This window comes from Mandrillus leucophaeus, unplaced genomic scaffold (assembly GCF_000951045.1).
Source record: "Mandrillus leucophaeus isolate KB7577 unplaced genomic scaffold, Mleu.le_1.0 Scaffold111, whole genome shotgun sequence".
NCBI lineage: Eukaryota > Metazoa > Chordata > Mammalia > Primates > Cercopithecidae > Mandrillus > Mandrillus leucophaeus.
The window spans coordinates 5,008,805-5,031,291 of record NW_012099321.1 but is presented as its reverse complement, the minus strand read 5'-3'; the positions used below and the strand labels follow the sequence as shown (position 1 = coordinate 5,031,291).

The 22,487-nt window shown below is 35.2% G+C and overlaps 1 protein-coding gene across 2 annotated transcripts in view; it reads right to left on the bottom strand.

The window, feature by feature from the left end:
* Positions 1 to 22,487, bottom strand: part of LOC105549080 (disintegrin and metalloproteinase domain-containing protein 18) — a 164,466-nt gene that overhangs the window by 28,099 nt on the left and 113,880 nt on the right. For both annotated transcript variants that reach the window (XM_011993448.1, XM_011993457.1), the window contains 3 exons: positions 19,223 to 19,328; positions 16,561 to 16,750; positions 3,204 to 3,284 (listed from right to left, as the gene is read on the bottom strand). In XM_011993448.1, coding sequence (XP_011848838.1) covers positions 3,204 to 3,284; positions 16,561 to 16,750; positions 19,223 to 19,328 — 377 coding nt within the window. The remainder of the gene's footprint in view (positions 1 to 3,203; positions 3,285 to 16,560; positions 16,751 to 19,222; positions 19,329 to 22,487) is intronic.

Below are 22,487 nucleotides of genomic sequence, written 5' to 3'. Positions count from 1 at the left end.
AAATAATTGAAATGAAAACAGGGACCTCAACAGATATTTGTGTACCAATGTTCATAGCAATATTATTTACAACAGCTAGAAGGCAGAGGCAAAGTCAACATCCATTGACAAATCAATGGATGAACAAAATGTGGCATATGCATACAATGATATATTTCTCAGCTTAAAAAAGAATGAAATTTTGCTACATGATACAACATGGATGAACCTTGAAAATATCATGCTAAGTGAAATAAGCTAGACACAAAAGCGCAAATATTGTATAATACCAATTATATGAGGTAGTTGGAGTAGTCAATTCATAGAAACCTCAAGTGGAATAGTGGTTACCAGGGGCTAGGGGAAGGGAATAATGGAGGATTTATTTTTAAAAAAACAGGCAAAAGATTAAGATGCTTCATTATAGAAGATATGCATATTCCAAATAAGTGTAATAAAAGATGCTCAACATCATATGTCATTAGAGAGCTGTAAATTAAAACAACATTGAATTACTACTAAATAATTAGAATGCTTAAAATCTCAGTGGCTGAAAACACCAAATGTTGGTGAAGATGTCAAGCAACAAGAACTCTCATTCATTGTTGATGAGAATGCGAAATGATACATCTACTTTGAAAGACAATTTAGTAACTTCCTACAAAACTAAACAAACATGCTGCTATTATATGACTCAGTAATTGCATATAATACCCAACTGAAATAAAAACTATGTCCACACCAAAACCTGTAAATGAGTGTTTATAGCAATTGTTATTCACAATTGCCCAAAATGGAAAAAAAAAAAAAAAAAACACCCCACATTGTCCTTTCATAGATGAATGATCAAACACACTGTGGTACATCTGTAGAGTGGAATATTATTCAATGATAAAAGCAAATAAGCCATAAAGCCATGAAAAGACATGGAGGGATCTTAAATAAATATTACTAAGAGACAGTAAAAAGTTCATGGGTTTCTAGGAGTTTATGGAAAGGGATGAAGGGCTAAATATGTGGATCACAGGGCATTCTTCCACAGTGAAACTATTCTGTATGATACTGTAATAATGGAAACATATTTTTAAGACCCACATATTTTTTAAGATGCATATTTTACAAGACCCATATATTTTTAGGACCCATAGAAAGTACAAAGAGTTAAACCCAATGAACCCAATGTAACCTATAGACTGTAGTTAATAATAATGTATAAATAGTAGCACAGGAATTACAGGGTATCGCTCTAAGGCAAGATGCAAAATAATAGGGGAAGCAGGGAGGGAGAAGGACCGGATATATTGTAGTTCACTATACTTGGTGCTTGTTTTTATGTAAACCAAATATTGCTCTGAAAAATGTCTGCTAATTTTTTAAAGCTACTATAGAAAATATACAACGAAGAAGCACCACCAAAATAGCATAACCTTGATACAAAATCAGAATCATTAAGTACAAGATATAAAACTATCAAATCCATAAGATAGAAACATTTATATCAAATAAAATACTCAAAAGTTGAACTAAAAGCAGGTCATGGTTGGTTTTATTCTGGGAATTAAAGTTGGCTTACTATTTTAAAAATCAATAAATACATTTGTACATTAACAGATTAAAGGGGAAAATCATATAGTAAAGTCAATAGATGCAGAAAAAGTCTTTGATAAAATTTAACATTTATTCATAATAGAAAACAACCTAGAAACACAAGAATGATTTTAATAGAAAATTATAATAAAAATATTCTGCAAATATTACACTAAAGTGTGGAGCCTTGAAATTTTTTCTTTCACAGCAAGAATATCCACCACTTATATTGAATCATGCATAAAAGCCTGAATTTAATATTCTGTTATTTTCTTAACTTCTTGATATTGATGCTTAGACTACTAGTTTTCAGAGTAATAAATTATAACTGTCCATGGCAACTAATGAAAAGTATATCACTAATAAAAAGAGAATGACACTATCATAACTGGCAACATTTCATGAATAATAGAATTTCGGAACACCTACATGCTAATTCAATTGAACTGGAATGATAAATGATAAAGCTGTCTACTGAGAACTGTCATTAGAGAATCTATGCAAATTTGCCTAGATTCAGTAAGATTTCTATCGACTTATAATTATTTTTAAGTAGTTTTTCTTTTTAAACATTTTAACTACAACATATAACATATGTAGAAATATAAATTAATGTAAATACAGAAGTTTTACCTTATGTATTTCCTTTATGAATGTAATATTTCATAGTAAAAGGTTTTATCAAAAAAATCTAAAAAGTAGAAGTAAAATGACTGAATGTAAATAAAAATATATGAAGAAAACAATTGTGTACCCAATGAAATATGGTAGTAAAAATCGATAATGTATAACTTTTTGTTGAGATATTATAAAAAATAATAAGGCTGAAAACCTATAATACAAAAGAGGAAGTAAAAAACTCAAGCCAAAAATTATAATTACAGAAAGAAAAAAACAAAACATTAAAATGTGGCTATTTTCTTTGTTAACAACTGATAGCAAATTACTGACAATGTACTAGCATTTAATATCTTCTGAATCCAACTAATTTAGAAATTATAGAATTAAATATTAATACATTCTGGTGAATTTGAGGTTACTCTTATAATGTTAACTATGTCACGCACTGATTTTCTTTTAGGAAAATAATTTTTTAAAACCCTCAACTTGTAAATTTTAATAAATGGAAATGCAATATAAAATTAATGAATTTAGATTACCAGATTAAAACAGACAAACAACTCAGAAGAAATAAAGAAAGCTTTTTGCGTGAAGTTGCATTTGCTATTGGAAGTCTCTCCATGAGAAAAAAATATTCCCTGATATGTCAACGTGTTTTTAAGTATACTCTGTAAAATACTGTACGCTCATATGCCTTAATTATTAAATGTATGTGGGAGAAAAAGTATGTTCACAATATAAGTAAAAATGCATTTATTTGTGTTGAAGAAGAGTAAATGTTTTTATTTAAACATATTACTAATTATTAAGTTGTGACTGCTTACAGTTCAATACGTATCTTGTACAATTCACTTAATATGTTATACAGTGTTGAAACTAGGTCAAGTAATTTTCTTTATATTAGTCTACTAGACCTGGACAAGTTTAAATAGCTTAGACTCTCAATCCTCATAAACAGATGTTTATTTGAATTACCCACAACAATAACATGCAATTCAGATACAAAAGTGACTTACCCCTTTCCCTTTGCATTTTGTGGTGGTATTACAGTTATATCCCGTTAAATGAACTTTTCTGCAGGTTTTATTTACACAGTACTAAAATGAAACAAACAAAATTTTTACAATTCACAAATATCATATAAAACAAGAAAAAACATAAATGCTTTCATATATATGCATAAGAGATGATTAAGTTGAAAGACTTTTATTAATATCGATATGACTAATATTAATAAATTATTAAGATAATATTAATTATATTAATATTAGTCATTAATACAAAAATCTAAACAAAGTAATTGCAAGCAAAAAAACTGAGGGTGCTTACCTTGACGTGGTTTATGTAAAGGTTACATATAGTTTTGGTTTTTGATACTTACAGCTGGGATTGGATTGAGACACTCATCATATGAGTTTTCTAAATTATGTTAATGTTTTGTTATGAATAATTGATTAAATGTTAATGACTTATCTTCTCAAAAAATGGAACAGAAAATCATTTTGTTTAGATTTTAAGTATAATTCATAAGTTATGAATCTTTGTTATAATATTCCTCAAAATAATACGGCAAGAAAAATATGTATTTCTTATAAAACTTTTTTTATTGCAAAATGGGTAATACAGTGGTGAATGATCCTCTAGATATGTGGTGTTTTGCCTCATTTATGTTTTTCTATTTTTTTTCTGACTTTGTAAGCTTCTTTTTTATTTCAAAATGTCACCATAACATCTGTTTAAGTCATTCACAATATAACAATACCAAACATGAATAAAAATTAGCTTTTTAATTATTTCCTTAAACCTGCATGAAACCAATTTATAGATTATAAGTTGCATATGTCAACCCGGTTTTGTCTCGCATATTCAGCAAATATCAGGTGTTCTGGCCAGAGCAATTCAGTAAAAAGTGAAAAGCTATCCAAGACTATTTTTAGCTTCCATGTATGAGTAAGAATATATGATATTTATTTATCTGTGCTTGGCTTAATTCAGTTAATACAATGGTCCCTAGGTTCATCCATGTTCTGCAAATAACATGAATTTATTTGTTTATCACTAAATAATGATTCTGTTGTGTGTATGTGCCACATTTGCTTTATCTATTCACCCATTAATGAGCAATTAGGTTGATTCCATAGTTTGGTTATTGTGAATAGTGTGGCGATAAACATGGGAGTGTGACTATCTCTTCAACATTAAATACACATGGCAGAAAAAAAGTGGAACAATAGATACTGGGACTGCTTGAAAGGGGTGGATAGGGAAAGGGGCCTGGTTTGAGAGGCTACTTATTGGGTACTATGCTCACTACCTTGGTGATGGAATCATTTGTACACCAAGCCTCAGTGACAGGTAATTTACCCATGTAACAAACCTGCATATATACCTCCCGAACCTAAAATATGATACAATAGAATAACATTGTCTAATTTAGACCAGTGTATGTATAAGGAAGGGAGATTATAAGAAATTAATAATCAAGCGATGAACTCTTAAGTTAACTAACATTTCTCACTGGATCATAAGTCTGATTTAAAGTTATACATTGCTGATCAGAATAAGAAGATGACAAATTATGCATTGTAAATAATTTTAGGAAACAGAATAAAGTACCATTCATGGCCATTTAAGTATGCATCAAAATTTATGTGAATATTGCATAGACATATTTTGAATGTTTTTGAGATTATTTTTTATCGTATTCTCAGTAGCATAAGAACTTTCTATATATAGGTGCAAAAGGCCACATGGGAATGTGAAAAATAGCTTTATATTAAAATGTATACTAATATTATAACTGAACATGTTTCACTTAATATCTGTATTTCTGCAATCCATTCTGGAAATCTAGTTGGACAAAAGACACTTCAAGCAAAAAAAATAGGAATCTATTTTTAAAAATCAATGTGGTCAACATCCTGTGATGAAGGCACTCAGTTAACTTTCAACAAATTCCCCTTAGATCTGTTGGCTCAATATGAATATGCACCAAACAAAGAAATGGAAACACACTTTTAATCACATAATACACTGCAAGTGATGTGTGATAACTGATAGTTCAACAAAGAAATTTCCAATTGCACAGAGTTCTGATTCCTATGCATTTCTTAAAAGCAAATAATGAATAAAAAATATCTAAGAGTCTGAAAATAATTTTTCTTAACTATTGTTGTTTTTTGTATGTCAAAAATTGTAATCATTTAAGAACAAAAGAGACAAACAAGCTATTGTCATTTTAGAAATGAAAAACGAAACACTTTAACCAAGATATTAACATGCTGTGGTTGGAATGTTTGTGTTCTCCAAAATTCACTTGTTGAAACCTAATCTGCAGTGCAATCATATTGAAAGGTGGAGTCCTTAGAAGGCAATTAGGTCATGAGGGTAGAATCCCCATGAATGACATTAGTGCCTTAATAAAAGTGGTCCAGTGGAGCTTGTTCACCATTTCTGTCACGTGACGACATGGCAAGGTACCAACTTTAAAGCAGAGAACCAGTCCCAACCAGGCACTAAATCTGCTAGCACTTTGAACTTGGACTTCTCAGTCTCAAAAACTATTAAGTAGTACATTCCTGTTGTTTGTAAATTAACCAGTCTCAAGTATTTCATTATAGCAGCATGAATGCACTAAGACAGAAATTGGTACTGAGAGGTGAAATGTTGCTATAACAAATACCTAAAGATGTGGAAGTTGCTTTGGAACTCACTAATGACTGGAGGCTGAAAAAGTTTGGAAGTGCATGCTAGAAAAAGCCTACATTGCTGTAAGTGGAGAATTAAGGATGATTCTGGTGAGGGCTCAGAAAAGGATAGCTGTAGAGAGAGCCTCAGTCTTCTCACAGGTTACCTAACTGGTTGTGATCAGAGCATTGGTAGGAAAATGGATGGTGAAAGCCATTTTTATGAGGTCTCAATTGAAAAGAGGACCAAGGTACTGGAAACTGAGGGAAAGATGATCTTTGTTATAAAGAGGCAAATAACTTGGCTAAATTGTTTGTGTCCTAGTGTTTTGTAGAAGGTGGAATTTCTGAGCCATGAAATAGGATATTTCAGAGAAGAAGAAATATGTTAGCAGATGGTGGAGAGTGCAACATGCTTTTTTTTATCGGTTTATAGTAAAGTGTGAGAAGAAATAAATATTAAACATGGAATTTATAATGAAAAGGAAAGCAGAACTAAAAGATTTGGAAAATTCTTATCCCCACTATGTTGTAAAGAATGAAAAAGCACATTTTCAGGAGAAAAAACCAAGGATATGACCAAGCCACCTTTTGAAAAAGAGATTAAGAAGGTTTGGAAACTAGGTGATATTCCTCAAATCAATGGAAGAATGACCCTGAAGGCATTTCAGAGATTATCAGTGCTGCCACTCCCATTACGAATCGGAGTTACAAGGCTTCAGGGACAGATCTTTGTCAAAAGGGGAGCTTCATGCACCCACAGGACTTTGGCACTTACTGCTCGTGATGTCTCAAGTCTCTGTTCCTGCATTCTAGCAAACTGCTTCTCAAGCATACCAGGTGGGGCTCCTGTGGGTCCAGATGGGATGAGGCCCAAGGGAATGTCCTTCTGGAGGGCACATTGTATCAACCTTGGGGGCGTCTCCTTGGTGCCATCTCTACGAGGGCCCAGAGTGAACAACCAATGGAGGCGTGGCTGCCTTCATCTGGACTTCAAAGGATGCCCCAGAGACCCTCAGAGCACAGGCAGAGAACTGTCATACTAGGGCAATGCCCAGTGGAGCTGAGAGCAAGAGTGAGGCCAGCACAGAGAGCCCCGACTAGGGTCATGATTACTCAAGCAATGAGTACAGAACTGCCCCTTAACCTCAGGTCGGTTGAGTCACTGGTGTGCAACTCTAGCCTAAGAGAGCCCCAGACATACAACTCCAACCTGTGAGAGGTGTGCATGGGCTGTAACCAGCACATCCATTGAGACTGGGCTGCCGAGAGCCTTGGGGGCCCAGTTTGTGCCCCAGTGTGTCTGGAAGATTGTTCTCCAACAATCTTCAAAAAATTGTTCTCCAACTCTAATAGTTAATGTTTTTTGCCTCATTGGATTTTGGACTTACTTGGAACCCTTTCTTCCTTCCTATTTCTCCCTTTTGTAATGGGCATGTGTATCCTATGCCTGTTTACTGTTGTATTTTGTCAGTAAATAAATTGATTTCACAAGTTCAAAGCTGGAAGGCAAAATGCCTTAGGATGAATCATGTCTTGAATTGCACCCATATCTGAGTTAGATGATATTTAGATGAAAATCTGGACTTTAGACTTTTGAGTTGATATTAGAATGAGTTATGGATTTGGGGGCTACTGGGATGGAATACATTTCACATATGATAATAATATGAATTTAGGGGGTCAGAGGTGTAATGTTATGGTTTGAATATTTGTGTTCCCCCAAATTCATATGTTCAAACCCAATACCCAATGCAGGACTATTGATAAGTGAGGCTTTTAGGGAGTGTGAGGGTCATTAGGTCATGAGAAAAGAACCTTCATCAATGGGATTGGTGCTCTTTAGAAGAGCTCCAAGGGAGCTTATTCACTCTTTCTCCCATGTGAGGATGCAGCAAGAAGGTGCCATTTTTGAAGCAGAGAGTGGACTCTCACCAGACACTGAATCTGTTGGTTCCTTGATCTTATATGCTTAGCACTGTTATGTCTCCTAAACAGCCATGACAAAAGTTTTTGCTAATTTCAAGCAATCTTCCCAAAATTTACCGTGTAAATTCAATCTCTTGTGCCATCTCATCTCTACAAAGCTACTTTAGTATACACAGAATAAGAGGACATTTATTATCTTTACAAACACATATTTTTCTTGAGGATCCAGAATATTGAAGTGTCCAAATACCATCAATGATCTTCCATATATTGTTTTTTGACAACGTGACTCAACATAATTATAATTCCAAACAAGAAAACTCACATAATTACATCCATTAACACAGAAAAAGCATGAGACAAAATTCAGTACTCATTTATGATTTTAAGAAAAAAAACCTCTAGGTAAACAAATAATAGATAGGAACTCCCTCAATGATGAAGAAACAGTGAAGGAATAGCTTCAAAAACCTATAGTTAACATCACACTTAATTAAGAAAAACTGAACGTTTTCCCAGAAGAGCAGGAAGAAGGCCAGCGTGTCCCCTCCTACCAGTATTTTTTAGCATAGTAGTTACATTCCTAGTTGGTGAAATAAGGCAAGAAGAGTAAATTTTAAAAAACAAACATTATAAAAGAAAACATTAAGCATTCCCATTTTTCATGTGATATAATTGTCCACATACCAAATATTAACAAACATATCCTTAAAATCTTTTAGAGCTAAGACGTGAGTTTACCAAGGTTTCAAGACACAAGTTCAATACATAAAAATCACATTTCTCTAACAATCATATGTGTGAAAATTAAAACATGATACCATTTAAAATTGTTGCAGTGTAAACAAAATACTTACATTTAAATGTAAAAAGTACATACTGGATCTATATCCTGGAAATTATAAACTACTGATAAAAGAAATCAAAGGCTACCTATATAGTTGAAGAGACTTATCATATTCATAGATTGAAAGACAATATAGTAAAGATGTCAATTCTCCCCAAATTCATCTACAGTTTTTACACAATTTCTATCAAAATTCTCCAAATATTTTGTCTAACATAAGTTTATTCTAAAATTTATATGAAAAGTTACAGAACTTAAAATAGCCAAAACAATTTTGAAAAATAGTAATACAGTGAAGAGACTCACCCTGCCTAATACTAAGGTTTACTTCAGAATTAGGGAAATCAAGAATATGCTAATGACAGATGAATAGACATGTAGACCAATTTAACAGTGCAGAGAACTCCAAAATAGACCCACAAAATATACCTAATTAATTTTTGACAAAGGTACAAAAGTAATTCAATAGAGAAAGAAGAGCCTTTCAGCAAATAGTTTTTAACTAAAAGGCCATACATAGGCAAAAAACAAACAAGCAAATAAAAAAACTCTTAAACTTCACAAAAGTGTTAACCTAAAGTTACACTTTAAGTTACACTTTAAGTCCACATTGGAATGTGGACTCCAATGTAAAACGGAATATACATTTTTGAAAAACACAGGAGAACAGCTTCATGATCTAGCTCTAGGTGAAAAATTATTAGATTTGACACCAAAAGCATGATACATAAAAGCTAAACTGGACCTTATGAAAATAAAAAGTTTTTGTTTTGAGAAAAGCTGTTCTCAAGAGGATGGGGGGAAAAAGCTACAGGAATGGCGTTAGCAAAATGGAGTAATAGGAGGTTCAAAGACTGACCTGACAGTCATTCATGCCTGGAGTAATCTTCATCAGAACTCTGAAATCTGAGAGAGGGAAGAAAGAACCAATGTGGAGCACAGAAATGAGGAAAGACAAATTGGAAAATGTAGGAAGAATGATTTTACTTTAACCATGTCAATTCTTGCCCAAGCCTAACAGAGCAGATTGGAGAAAGATGCTCTCCACCTGGGAGCTCTCCCATTGGTGAGAAAGAGTGAAGTATTGTCTGAATTTGCTGCAAATTCCAGCAACAGACTCCTTCCAGGAGACCACATCACCAAGCCAGTCGCCATGAACCCAGGCTCCAGATCTACCCCTGCAGACCCAGGCCCCAGTTCTGTGCCAGTGGATTCAGACACCAGCACACTGCTGCAGACTTAGGCTGCAGGATAGCACCAGAGTCCAGTAAGCTCTTGCAGACACAGGAACCAGAACTGCCCCTGTGTACACAGGTTTCTATACGCTAATAACAAACATTCTGAAAAAGAAAATCAAAGAAGTTATCCTGTTTATAATAGCTCCCAATCATACTTATGAATAAATTTAATCAGGAGGACAAACACCTGAACATTGAAATATATAAAATCTTGATGAAAGAAATTGAATATGGTACAAACAAATGAAAACATATCTCATTTTCACAGACTGCAAATATATTTTTTGTCCATACTATCGAAAGCAACCTACAGGTTCAATGCAATCTGTATCAAAATACAAATGACATTCTTCATAGAAAAAGAAAAAAATTCAAAATTTTTATAAAGCAACAAAAGTCCATTATTAAGCAAACATAACAAAGCTGGAGGCATCACAAAATCTGACTTAAAACTACACTACAAATTGATAGCGTGCAAAATGGCATGGCACTGGCATGAAAACAAATACATGCACAACGGGACAGAATACAGAGCCCAGAAATAAATTCACAAATACACAGTCAATGGATTTTAGAAAAATATGCCAAGAATACACAACAGGGAAATGGAAATTCCCTTCAAAAACTGGTTAAGAAAACTGGATATTATAGTCAATATCCAGGAAAAACTGGATATTATATGTAGAAACATGAAATTAGACCCTTATCTTACATCATACAAAAATCAACTCAAAATGGATTAAAAAACCCATAAGACTTGAAATTATAAAATTAATAAAAGAAAACATAACAGAAAATCTTCATGACATTGGTTTGGGCATGATTTTGGAGATACGAATTGTATATGCAACACAAGCAAAAATAGACAAATTGGATTATATCAAAGAAAATCTTCTGCGTAGTCAAGGACACAGTTAACAGAGAGAATAAACAGCCTATGAAATCATAGAAAACATTCGAAACCCATACATCTGATGAGGAGTTAATATCCAAAATATAAGAGGAACTCTAAGAAATGAATGGTAAGAAAATGATCTGATTAAAAACTGGGCAAAGTATATAAATAGAAATGTATTTTAAAAAGATACAAGTCGCCAATAGATATTAGAAAAAAATACTCAAAATCACTAATAAATAATTAGAAAAATGCAAATTAAAACCACAATAAGACATCACCTCATACCTGTAAGCATAGCTATTATCAAAAAGACTAAAGATAATAAGAGTTGGAGAAGATGTGGAGAAAAGGAACTGATATGATTTGGCTCTACGTCTCCACCCAAATCTCATGTTGAATTGTAATCCCCAATGCTGGCGGAGGGATCTGTTAGGAGGTGATTGGATCATGGGGGTAGATGTCCCCCTTGCTGTTTTCGTGATAGTGAGTTCTCATGAGATCTGGTTATTTGAATGTGTGTAGCACTTCCCCCTTCTTTCTCCTCTCTCTTCTCTCTCTCTCTTGCCAGCCATGTGGATATGTACTTATTTCCCCTTTGCCTTTCACTGTGATTGTAAGTTTCCTGAGGCTTCCCCAGCCAGGCCTCCTGTACAGCCTGTGGAACTGTGAGTCAGTTAAATCTCTTTTCTTCATAAATTACCCAGTCTCAGGTAGTTCTTTATACCAGTGTGACAACAGACTAATACAGAAAATTACCAGAGAAGTGGGGCATTGCTATAAAGATACCTGAAAATGGGGAAGCAACTTTGGAACTGGATAACAGGCAGAGGTTGGAAGGAAGCATTCAGCATGGGAGAAAGATGAAAGCCAGAAGACTCAGCAAGTCAGCTTATCCTAACTTCTTCCTTCTGCTTTTTTCTAGTGGGGCTGTAAACCACATTGAGGGTGGGTCTTCCTCTCCCAGTCCACTGACTCAAATGTTAATCTCCTCTGGCAACACTCAAAGACACACTTAGAAACAATACTTCACCAGCAATCTAGGCATTCTTCAATCCAATCAGGTTGACACCTAACATAAACCAACACAGGAACCCTTGTACACTGTTGGTGGGAATATAAATTCATATAGCCACTATGGGAAGCAGTACATAAGCTTCTCAAAATCTGAAAATAGAAATACCATATGATCCACCAATTGCGCTACTGGGTAAATATCCAAAGGAACTGGATTCTAAAGAGATGTCCACACTACCCTCTTCAATGTAGAATTTTTAACAATAACCAAAACATGGAAGAAATCTAATCTAAATGTCTATTAATAAATGAATGGATAAAGAAAACATGGTATATACATACAATGGAATATTACTTAGCTATAAAAAAGGAATTCCTGCCATTTGCAACAACATGGATGAACCTAGAGAACAATAGGCTAAATGAAATAAGCCAAGCACAGAAAAACAAATGCTACATGATATTGCTTATATGACAAATCTTAAATAATAAAACTTAACAGAAGCAGAGAGTGGAATGGTGGTTACTAGGGACTGAGGGAAGGGAGAAATGGGGAGATACTAGTCAAAAGTTAAAACATTTTGGTTATCTGAGATAAGTAATTCCTAGAGATTGACTGAATGTCACAGTTTATATAGTTAACAATAATGTATTATGTACTTAAAAAATTCCTAGGGGATAGATCATATGTTAAATGCTTCTATGAGAAAGGTAACAATAATAAATAAGTAAATAAATAAATAAAAGATTGGGAAAAAGTTTTGGAAGTTATAAATATCTTACAACATGGAAGGTAGTGATCATTTCACAGATGTATAATTATTTCTAAACTCATCAACTTATTGTTTATTTATTTATCTTCTATTTATTTATTTATTTGAGACAGGGTCTTGCTTTGTTAACCAGAGTGGAGTGCAGTGGTGTGAAAGCCCCAATCTCCTGAGCTCAAGAAATCCTCTTGCTTCAGCCTCCCAAGTAGCTGAGACTACAGGTGTGTGCCACCTCACCTGGCTAATTTTTAAAAATATTATTACTTTTTTTAGAGACAAGGTCTCACTGTGTTTCCCAGGCAGGTCTGGAATTCCTGAGCTCAAGTGATCCTCCCATCTTGGTGTTTCAAAGTGGTTTTTGTATGTCAAATAAAATTATACAATTCAACCAAAAAAAGTAAGTAAAGCAAACTACAGAGTAGAAGAAAATATTTGCCATCTTGCCTTTATGATATTTAAAGACAAACTGAACTTTAAAAAAAGACAATCTGATTAAAATAGGCTAGACATGATCCAATGCTTTACTCAGGAGGATATACTGATAACATATAAGTTCATTGAAAAAATATTGAATATAATTAACCATTAAAGAATGCAAATATCACTATGCACATATAAAAATGAGAAAATAATAAGTAGTGCTAACACCAAATGCCAGTGAGCATATGGAGAAACTTCTCACTCACACACTGCTAGTGGAAATGAAAAATGGTAGAGCAACTCAATCAAAGATTATAGCAGTTTCTCATAGAACCAAAAACATATTTAGCTTGCAAATCAGAAATTGCACTCTTAGAAGTTTGTCTTTGGACAAGGAAACAATACCCGTATTATCTCAGTTTCTGCGAGTGATGAAAGGAATGGCACAGCTTGGTCTTTTGCTTCAGATATTTGCATAGGCTGGTATTAAAATGCCAGCCAATTTCATCTGAAGCTTTTACTAAAATGAATATGCTTCCAAATTTGTCACGTGGTTGTCAGAAGGCTGTTGTATTAACATGCTCATTTCCTCAAGGTCTTTTGGGTGGAGGCCATACTCAGTTTCTTCCCATGTATTACTCTTCAACATGGCAGCTTGTTTCATCCAAGTAAGCAATGAAGAAGGGGCAGGAGAACAAAATGAAAAATACTATCTGTTGTAACCTAATATTGTAAGTTATAGTCCACCATTTTTTCCATACTCTATTTGCTAGAAGCAAGTCACTGTGTCCATCCCTCACATGGTTGGTAGGGAAAGTATATTATGAAGGGAGTAAGCAGAAGATGGTAAGATATTGGAGGGCATTTTAAAAGCTGAGCAGCACAGTTCAGCTTCTAATGTTGCGTATCTTTTAGACATAAAAACCACAAGAATTGTCAAGCTCTCCACCATTCTCATTTCATTATAGCATCAGTTCAAAGCCTATTTCTTCATCTGAGTTAACTCCATCTGTGGATGAAGTTCATGGGTATACTTCCTTGAGTATTGCTCCTCCATTTGTAGATCTTTGACATTAGAGAGTAATCTGTCCCCAACCCCAACAATATATAATGGTAATAAAGGCATAGAATAACTTACAGATACTTTCATTCAAAGTGTGTGTGTTGGGGGGAGGATTAGAACTAAAAAGGAATTACCAGTCCATAGCAATTCTGAAATATCTAGAAGGGCTCATGTTGGGAGTTCCTTGATTGGCTTTCAAGGTTTCTGAATAGTCTCTCTTGGCTCTCAGTTCTGCCTTCTCAGTTCTTATTTCATTAAGTATTCCTTCATTTTTCAGGAAAGATAGCATGCGTTTGCCTCTGAGCAATTGTCTCAGCCTGCCTCCTCTCAGTAGAATTTTGGGGGTCCAACAGCCTCTTTTCATTTTGTATTTTCTTTACTGGCAGTTTCTCAAAAACTGTGGGTCTCCTGTGAATTTCTTTGGGACTCATTACATTGAACAAAAGCCATGCTCTCAAATATCTTTGAAATGAACCATTTTCTACCTTGGGTTTCTGCTGAGATGGCTGAAGGACAAAGCTCTGAAGTTTCTAGATGCTCTACTTTTTAAAATTAGAGGATTTGTGAGGCACAGTCTTTCTTTCTTGAAAGTACTTTTGTATAACTGAATAACATTCTGAGCCTTTTATTGTAGAACATTAGTTAAGAGTTGATCTTGACTAATCTTTTGGAACTTTTAACTAGTGTTTTATAGCCTCACTCTTGACCATGGTTTCCTAATAGTTCTTGGAATCCATTTCTTTATTTCAGCATCTTTTGCTGTCTGTAGAGGCTAAGATTTTTCAAAATCATCAATGGCTATGTTTTATTTTAACAGTTCCCTCAGCTTATTTCATTTCATATTATATTATAAGCTGTTGGAAGGGATCAGAAGCTAGATCACCAAGTTATGTACATATTCTACTTTCCACATATGTGTAGAAGACAATATGCTAAGCTTTCTGCCACTATATAAAAAGAAACTTACTCCTCCAGTCTTTAATAATATACTCCTAACTACCACTTGAGCCCTCACCAGCCAGGTCCTTAAACTCCGGAGTTGTCCTTAAGGTCCGTCCCAGGCAATTTGAGCTTTCTGCACCTTGGTCTTCAACATTCTTTTGGTCCCTATCTACTTCCTTGTTCTATATTCCTTCCCACTTTTTAAGGTATTTGTTACAGCAGCACCATATTTCCAGGTATCAAATCTGTATCAGTTATCTATTGCTGCCTAACAAATTATTACCAAAATTAATGACATTAAACAACACATATTTATTATATCACAGCTTCTGTGAGTCTGAAATTCAAGCACATCTTATCTGGGTTCTCTGCTTCACAGTCTCTTACAAGCTGAAATCAAGGTGTTATCTGCTTTCTGGGACTGTTGTCTCATCTCTTGGTCTGACTTGCAAAGGTCCCCTTCATAGCTTGCTTGTGTGGTTTTGGCAGAATTCAGTCCCTCACAGGCTGTTGAACTGAGGGCCTCAGATTTTCACTGTCCCACAGTTGCTTTCCTTGTGGGATTTTCCAGGAAGGCAGCTTGCTTCAGCAAAGCAAGCAATCTGAGAACGCAAGGGAGACAGTCCATGCAAAACAGAAGTCACTATCTGTTCTCATCTTCTTTCTTGTCTCCAACCTCTAATCTTGTGACATTCCAAAACTTTTGCATTTTATTTGTTACAAGCAAGTCATTAGATACAGTCTACAGGCAAAGGAAGGGATTACACAAAGGAATGAATGACAGAAAGTGGGATCACTGAGAGTCATTACAGGAGCAGATCACCACACGAAGGTTTCTCAAGGGATTAGGGTTGCTGACACCAGATATAACAATTAACTAACTCATCCTCTATTTCTAGGTTTTGTTTTACTTTTACACATCAAATAAGCACCAAATGACATTTAAATGCAACACTCTAATTTATAATTATTGTGCGAAATTTCAGATGCCACATAGTATCATGTTTTCTGGAACATGTGCCCTTATATTGCAAGATTAACCAAGACTCTAAAGCCTTTTTGTCCTCTTTTTATGTTATGATGACACAGATATAAGCGTTCATATATATTCACGCATGAGCCTGTATATGCATACTATAGCAATGTTTCCCAGTATAGATTGTTTGGTTTCAAACCTTTTGTACACTTGTATTTTGATCAGATACAAATCAAATAATTTAAGAAATATGTAAAGTCAATTAATGTTCTTTGTGAAGCAAGGAAAATGGGAAACTTTGTGTTAGCATTTTACAATTTAAAGCTACCAGATGTCAGTTAGTAAAATCTTGTGCTTAAAATATATATATATACTTTTTTTACATAAAGACTGATAATATTTTAATCCAAAAAGCAATGTAATTGGATAACTTAGGCTTGTTTTAATTATCATTTAAACATCACATGGGAAATAAATGCCAGCACAAGTTTAAACCCATTCAATATAATTGTGATAGTCATCATGGAATGCAGTATCTGATAGTCAACATAATTTAACACAGCTGAATATAAATTATCACATTTTGTTACCATTTCTGGACCACACATGGTGCCATCAGCCACATAGGCATTGTCTGTTCCATCTGATCTCATGGAGGACCCAGTGGCTATAGATACACAGACATGGTCTTGAATATATGAATAAACTGTATATTGAATGTCACTTTTATAAGCATTTTTATGCGGCTGAACACAAGCTAATTTTCCACAGAGAACGTCCCTGGAAGTGGAAAGCAAAAAATTCCTTATCAGTTTATCTCTTAATGATAACAAGTTCCAAGTGAGTACTGCATAGATGGTAACATAAATACTGTTAATTGACAGTACAACACTTGAAAAATGCCAAACTAAAACATTATTTTATGGTGCACAACAACTAAATGCAACTGTCTTAATAGCAGAATTGAAATGTATATGCTTAACTCAGATGTGAAGACATGACTTCATTTCCTATTATAGAGCCCAATTTTGGTTCTCTAGGTTCCAGTCGTCTTAGACCATTCACATTTTACCACACTCTGGGAGAATTAGTCACTTGCCCCGGTTTGATATAGCTTGGCCAGCCTGGTCACTTATTAGACAAAATTTGCTGAGAGTGGCTAATTGCATTTCTCTTTCTGTACATTTTATTGTGCCTATCATTCTTGTCCTGATGTATGGACAGTACATTTCTGCTGTATACACACCCTTCATTTTGATCCACAATTTCTCCCAACATACAGATATTTCCAGCATATTTAACTTATCTGTTAAAAATTTAAGAACTTTTAGATCCCCTCCATGCCACAAGCATACCAAAGGTTATCTTATCCCACAGATGCTTTATTTCGCCATTTGTAATCTATCATTGGGTAAAATACTGGCTTCTCTATGAGGCTAACAGTATTTCTAGACTATGCTCTGAAAGATAATCTATGTAACTTTTTTTACTTGAAATTATTGAAATCTAATTATCAAATACCATCCTCAATGAGAATAATCATTTTTAGCCATTGATCTGCGTCTACTGAACATGTCATTATTATTTCATCAAAAGGCTCCTCTTAGGGAATTTTACCCATTTGTCCTAAAAGACCATTTGAGGCTTTTTCAGTATCAGAAGAATAAACTTAATTACATCAAGAAGTAAAGATTGAAATGAGATTAAGAGTTGAAACCTAAATTACGTTCCACTTTTGTCTTCTCTCCAGCATAACTTTTCTACTTTCTCAGGTCTCGATATTTCTTTTGATTTTGGCTCCACTCTCTTTCTATAGAATATATTCTAAACCAGACTTGCATAGTACGTATGTATCCTTCTAGTCTGGCTATTGAGTACAAATTCTTCCTCCAAGTCCATTTTCCCAAAATTTGCACTTATAGTTAAATTCTTAGAACTATTTTTTTCTTTTCTGAAAAGGAATCGCAGTCTGTTTAGATGAGATGATGTATGCTATTCAATTTTAGTTTCATCTAATGATGATATTTCAGGAAAATTCATGTACTATTATCACATAAGACAAAGTCCAAAGGAGTCGTGTTTACTAACTTTCACAATTTCTTCCAGGTGTCTTTTATCTTTTTTATGAATAATCTTAAATTAAAGGCAGCAAATGTGCCTCTGAACATCAGGAAGAAGATTAAGTGGGGGTTGTCATACCACCATCTTCTGTCTTTGTGGGGATCCACTGTGGTGTAACTGAGACTGCTGGCCCCTGGTGCTCTGTATTAATATCCAATAGGTGTGGCTGATTATGCAGGGTCTCCTCCTGAGATCCCCACTCATCAGTACTTTCTTTGTGATTCTACCTTTCTTCTTTCCATGTACTAATCCTCCTGTGTTGGGGGAAGTGGGAAGTTCTGCATCTTCTCCACAGCATACATATCCATAGTAATTTCATATAAGGAGGAGGGTGATGGAGGATACTACTTTAGTCCCACCCAACTGGATACCTTCTTCATCCATTTCTCATCTTCATAAGGAACCGTATTGTTTTTAACAGTACTGATAGTGGTGCTTACCTGAGGATTTTATTATGGTTTTTCCTGGCTATGTCTTTGAGACTAAAAGAAACGTCTGCTTCTCCCTGAATTAATTATATCTAATTTTTTTATGTTATTCCCATTCTCTTATTTTGTGAATCTGGCTCTGTTACACATTTTTGTGACTCTTTAATTTTCAATGAAATTAAGGAAGATAAAATTAAGGAAATATTCGTTATGGGGTAGGCATTTCCTTTATTAGATTACTGGATTTCATTAATCCCTTTATTACACGGATTATAGTGACACTACGTCCCAATAGTCTGAATTTAGCTGTTAAAAAAACAAAAATAACTTTCTTCTTCTCAACAATTCTATGTCTTAAAAATCAAAGTTTGAGATTTGCTTTAAGATTGTTGCTATTTACAGACTTAATACAAAACCTCATTTGAATTCTCAATATAGAGTAGCAGTTCTGATTTCTGGCACTGTGTGTCCATTTTCTTCCTCTGTTACTAAGTATTAGCATTTTTTTTTGTCCAATCTCATTTTTAGGATGATATCAAGGGAAAATAATATAAAATCCTGAATTTCATAGAAAAAAAGTATGCATTGGTATTTGAAAATATTCCCATGTTACACAATTTAACGTTCATTACTACTTATTATCTCTTGACAAAAATACATAATTTTTATGATTCAAATAAGTAATCATTTTCTACATACGTACTTCTTTTCACATGGTAATGGTTGTGAATTTTTAAAACCACAGTTTTCAGATCTTTCATGCAGAGAATTAACTTCTTTAAAACAGGCAAATGGAGCACCTTGAGCACCTTAAAATGCAAACATATCAGTTGAATTATCAGTCTTAATATAAATCAAATGTCAGTAATAGACTAAGGAAATTTAATTTCAAAAAGATAATGTACTTACTGATCATGCTTTTGTTCCTATGCATACCCTGTCGATGCAAGTAGAAAGAAATATTGTCTTATCTTACACACACAGAAAATGATTACATCTATTGCAGTAAGTTATTTTTTAAAAAAACAATATGTTTCTCTTTCTGGTGGGAGCAAATACTTCCTAGTCTAATGAATATTGGGCTTGACCTTGTAACTTCCTCTTCTTAACGAAATGAGAGATCTGAAGCATGTCACTTATGGACAGAAACCTCTGGAACTTACATAGTTTTCCAGAGTCTATCTCCTGTCCTTTGTAGCACATGTGTTTTATTTGGTCCTTCCAGCATGTTGGCTATACTTTGCTTATTTTGCCTACTAGTATAAAATCACTGATGGATTGGATCAATGTTACGTTTTATGAGAAGTCCAAATCTCTTCTACTATATTATGATGGAGGGAAAAAGAGCAAATGTAACCCTAGAGAAAAATTCTAAATGAATCCTGTTATCCACTCTATGTGAATGTAAACGATTTCTAATCTTCTTTTCAAATAGGGATAGAAAATAATACACTTGCCAAGATGGCCGAATAGGAACAGCTCCAGTCTGCAGCTCCCAGTGTGATCAATGCAGAAGACGGGTGATTTCTGCATTTCCAACAGAGGTACCTGGTTCATCTCACTGGGACTGGCTGGACAGTGGGTGCAGCCCATAGAGGGTGAGCTGAAGCAGGGCGGGGCATCACCTCACCCCAGAAGCACAAGGGGTTAGAGGATTTCCCATTCTTAGCCAAGAGAGGCTGTAACAGACTACCTGGAAAAATGGGGCACTCCCACCCAAATATTGCACTTTTCCCAAGGTCTTAGAAATCGGCAGACAAGGTGATTCTCTCCTGTGCCTGGCTCGACAGGTCCCATGCCCACAGAACCTTGCTCGCTGCTAGTGCAGCAGTCTGGGATCGATCTGCGAGACAGCAGCCTGGGTGGGGGAGGGGCATCTGCCATTGCTGAGGCTTGAGTAGGTAAACAAAGTGGCCAGGAAGCTGGAACTTGGTGGAGCCCACCACAGCTCAACAAAGCCTACTGCCTCTAGACTCCACCTCTGTGGGCAGGGCATACCTGAACAAAAGGCAGCAGACAACTTCTGCAGACTTAAACGTCCCTGTCTGATAGTTCTGAAGAGAGCAGTGGTTCTCCCAGCATGACAGTTGAGCTCTGAGAAGGGACAGACTGCCTCTTCAAGTGGGTCCCTGACCCCCGTGTAGCCTAACTAGGAGACACCTCCCAGTAGGGGCCGACAGACACTTCATATAGGTGGCTGCCCCTCTGGGACGAAGCAATATTTGCTGTTCTGCAATATTTGTTGTTCTGCAGCCTCCGCTGGTGATACCCAGGGAAACAGGGTCTGGAGTAGACCTCCAGCAAACTTCAACAGACCTGCAGCTGAGGGACCTGACCATTAGAAGTAAAACTAGCAAACAGAAAGAAATAGAATCAACATCAACAAAAAGGTCATCTATACCAAAATCCCATCTGTAGGTCACCAACATCAAAGACCAAAGGTAGACAAAACCACAAAGATGGGGAGAAACCAGAGCAGAAAAGCTGAAAATTCTAAAAATCAGAGTGCTTCTTCTCCTCCAAAGGATCACAGCTCCTCGCCAGCAATGGAACAAAGCTGTATGGAGAATGACTTTGACGAGTGGACAGAAGTAGGCTTCAGAAGGTTGGTAATAATAAACTTCTCCAAGCTAAGGAGGATGTTCAAATCCATCACAAGGAAGCTAAAAACCTTGAAAAAAGATTAGATGAATGGCTCACTAGAATAAGCAGTGTAGAGAAGACCTAAATGACCCGATGGAGCTAAAAACCATAGCACGAGAACTTCGTGAGGCATGCACAAGCATCAATAGCCGATTCGATTAAGTGGAAGAAAGGGTATCAGTGATTGAAGATGAAATTAATGAAATAAAGTGAGAAAACAAGGTTAGAGAAAAAAGAGTAAAAAGAAATGAACAAAACCTCCAAGAAATATGGGACTATATGAACAGACCAAATCTACGTTTGATTGGTATACTTGAAAGTGATGGGGAGAATGGAAGCAAGTTGGAAAACACTCTTCAGGATATTATCCAGGAGAACTTCCCCAACCTAGCAAGGCAGGCCAACATTTAACTTCAGGAAATACAGAGAACACTGCAAAGATACTCCTCGAGAAGAGCAACCTCAAGACACATAATTGTCAGATTCACAAAGGTTGAAATGAAGGGAAAAATGTTAAGGGCAGCCAGAGAAAGAGTTTGGATTATCCACAAAGGGAAGCCCATCAGACTAACAGTGGATCACTTGGCAGAAACCTTACAAGCCAGAAGAGAGTGGAGGCCAATATTCAACATTCTTAAGGAAAAGAATTTTCAACCCAGAATTTCATATCCAGTCAAACTAAGTTTCATAAGTGAAGGAGAAATAAAATCCTTTACAGACAAGCAAATGCTGAGAGATTTTGTCACCACCAGGCCTGCCTTACAGGAGCTCCTGAAGGAAACACTAAACATGGAAAGAAAGAACTGGTACCAGCCACCGCAAAAACAGGCCAAATTGTAAAGACCATCGATGCTGTGAAGAAACTGCATCAATTAATGGGAAAAATAACCAGTGAACATCATAATGATAGGATCAAATTCACACATAACAATATTAACCTTAAATGTAAATGGGATAAATGCCCCAATGAAAAGACACAGACTGGCAAATTGGATAAAGAATTAAGACCCATCAGTGTGCTGTATTCAGGAGACTCATCTCACATGCAAAGACGCACATAGGCTCAAAATAAAGGGATGGAGGAAGATCTACCAAGCAAATGGAAAACAAAAAAAAAGCAGGGGTTTCAATCCTAGTCTCTGATAAAACAGACTTTAAACCAACAAAGATAAAAAGAGACAATAAATGCCATTACATAATGGTAAAGGGATCAATTCAACAGGAAGAGCTAACTATCCTAAATATATATATGCACCCAATACAGGAGCACCCAGATTCATAAAGCAAGTCCTTAGAGACTTACAAAGAGACTTAGACTCCCACAC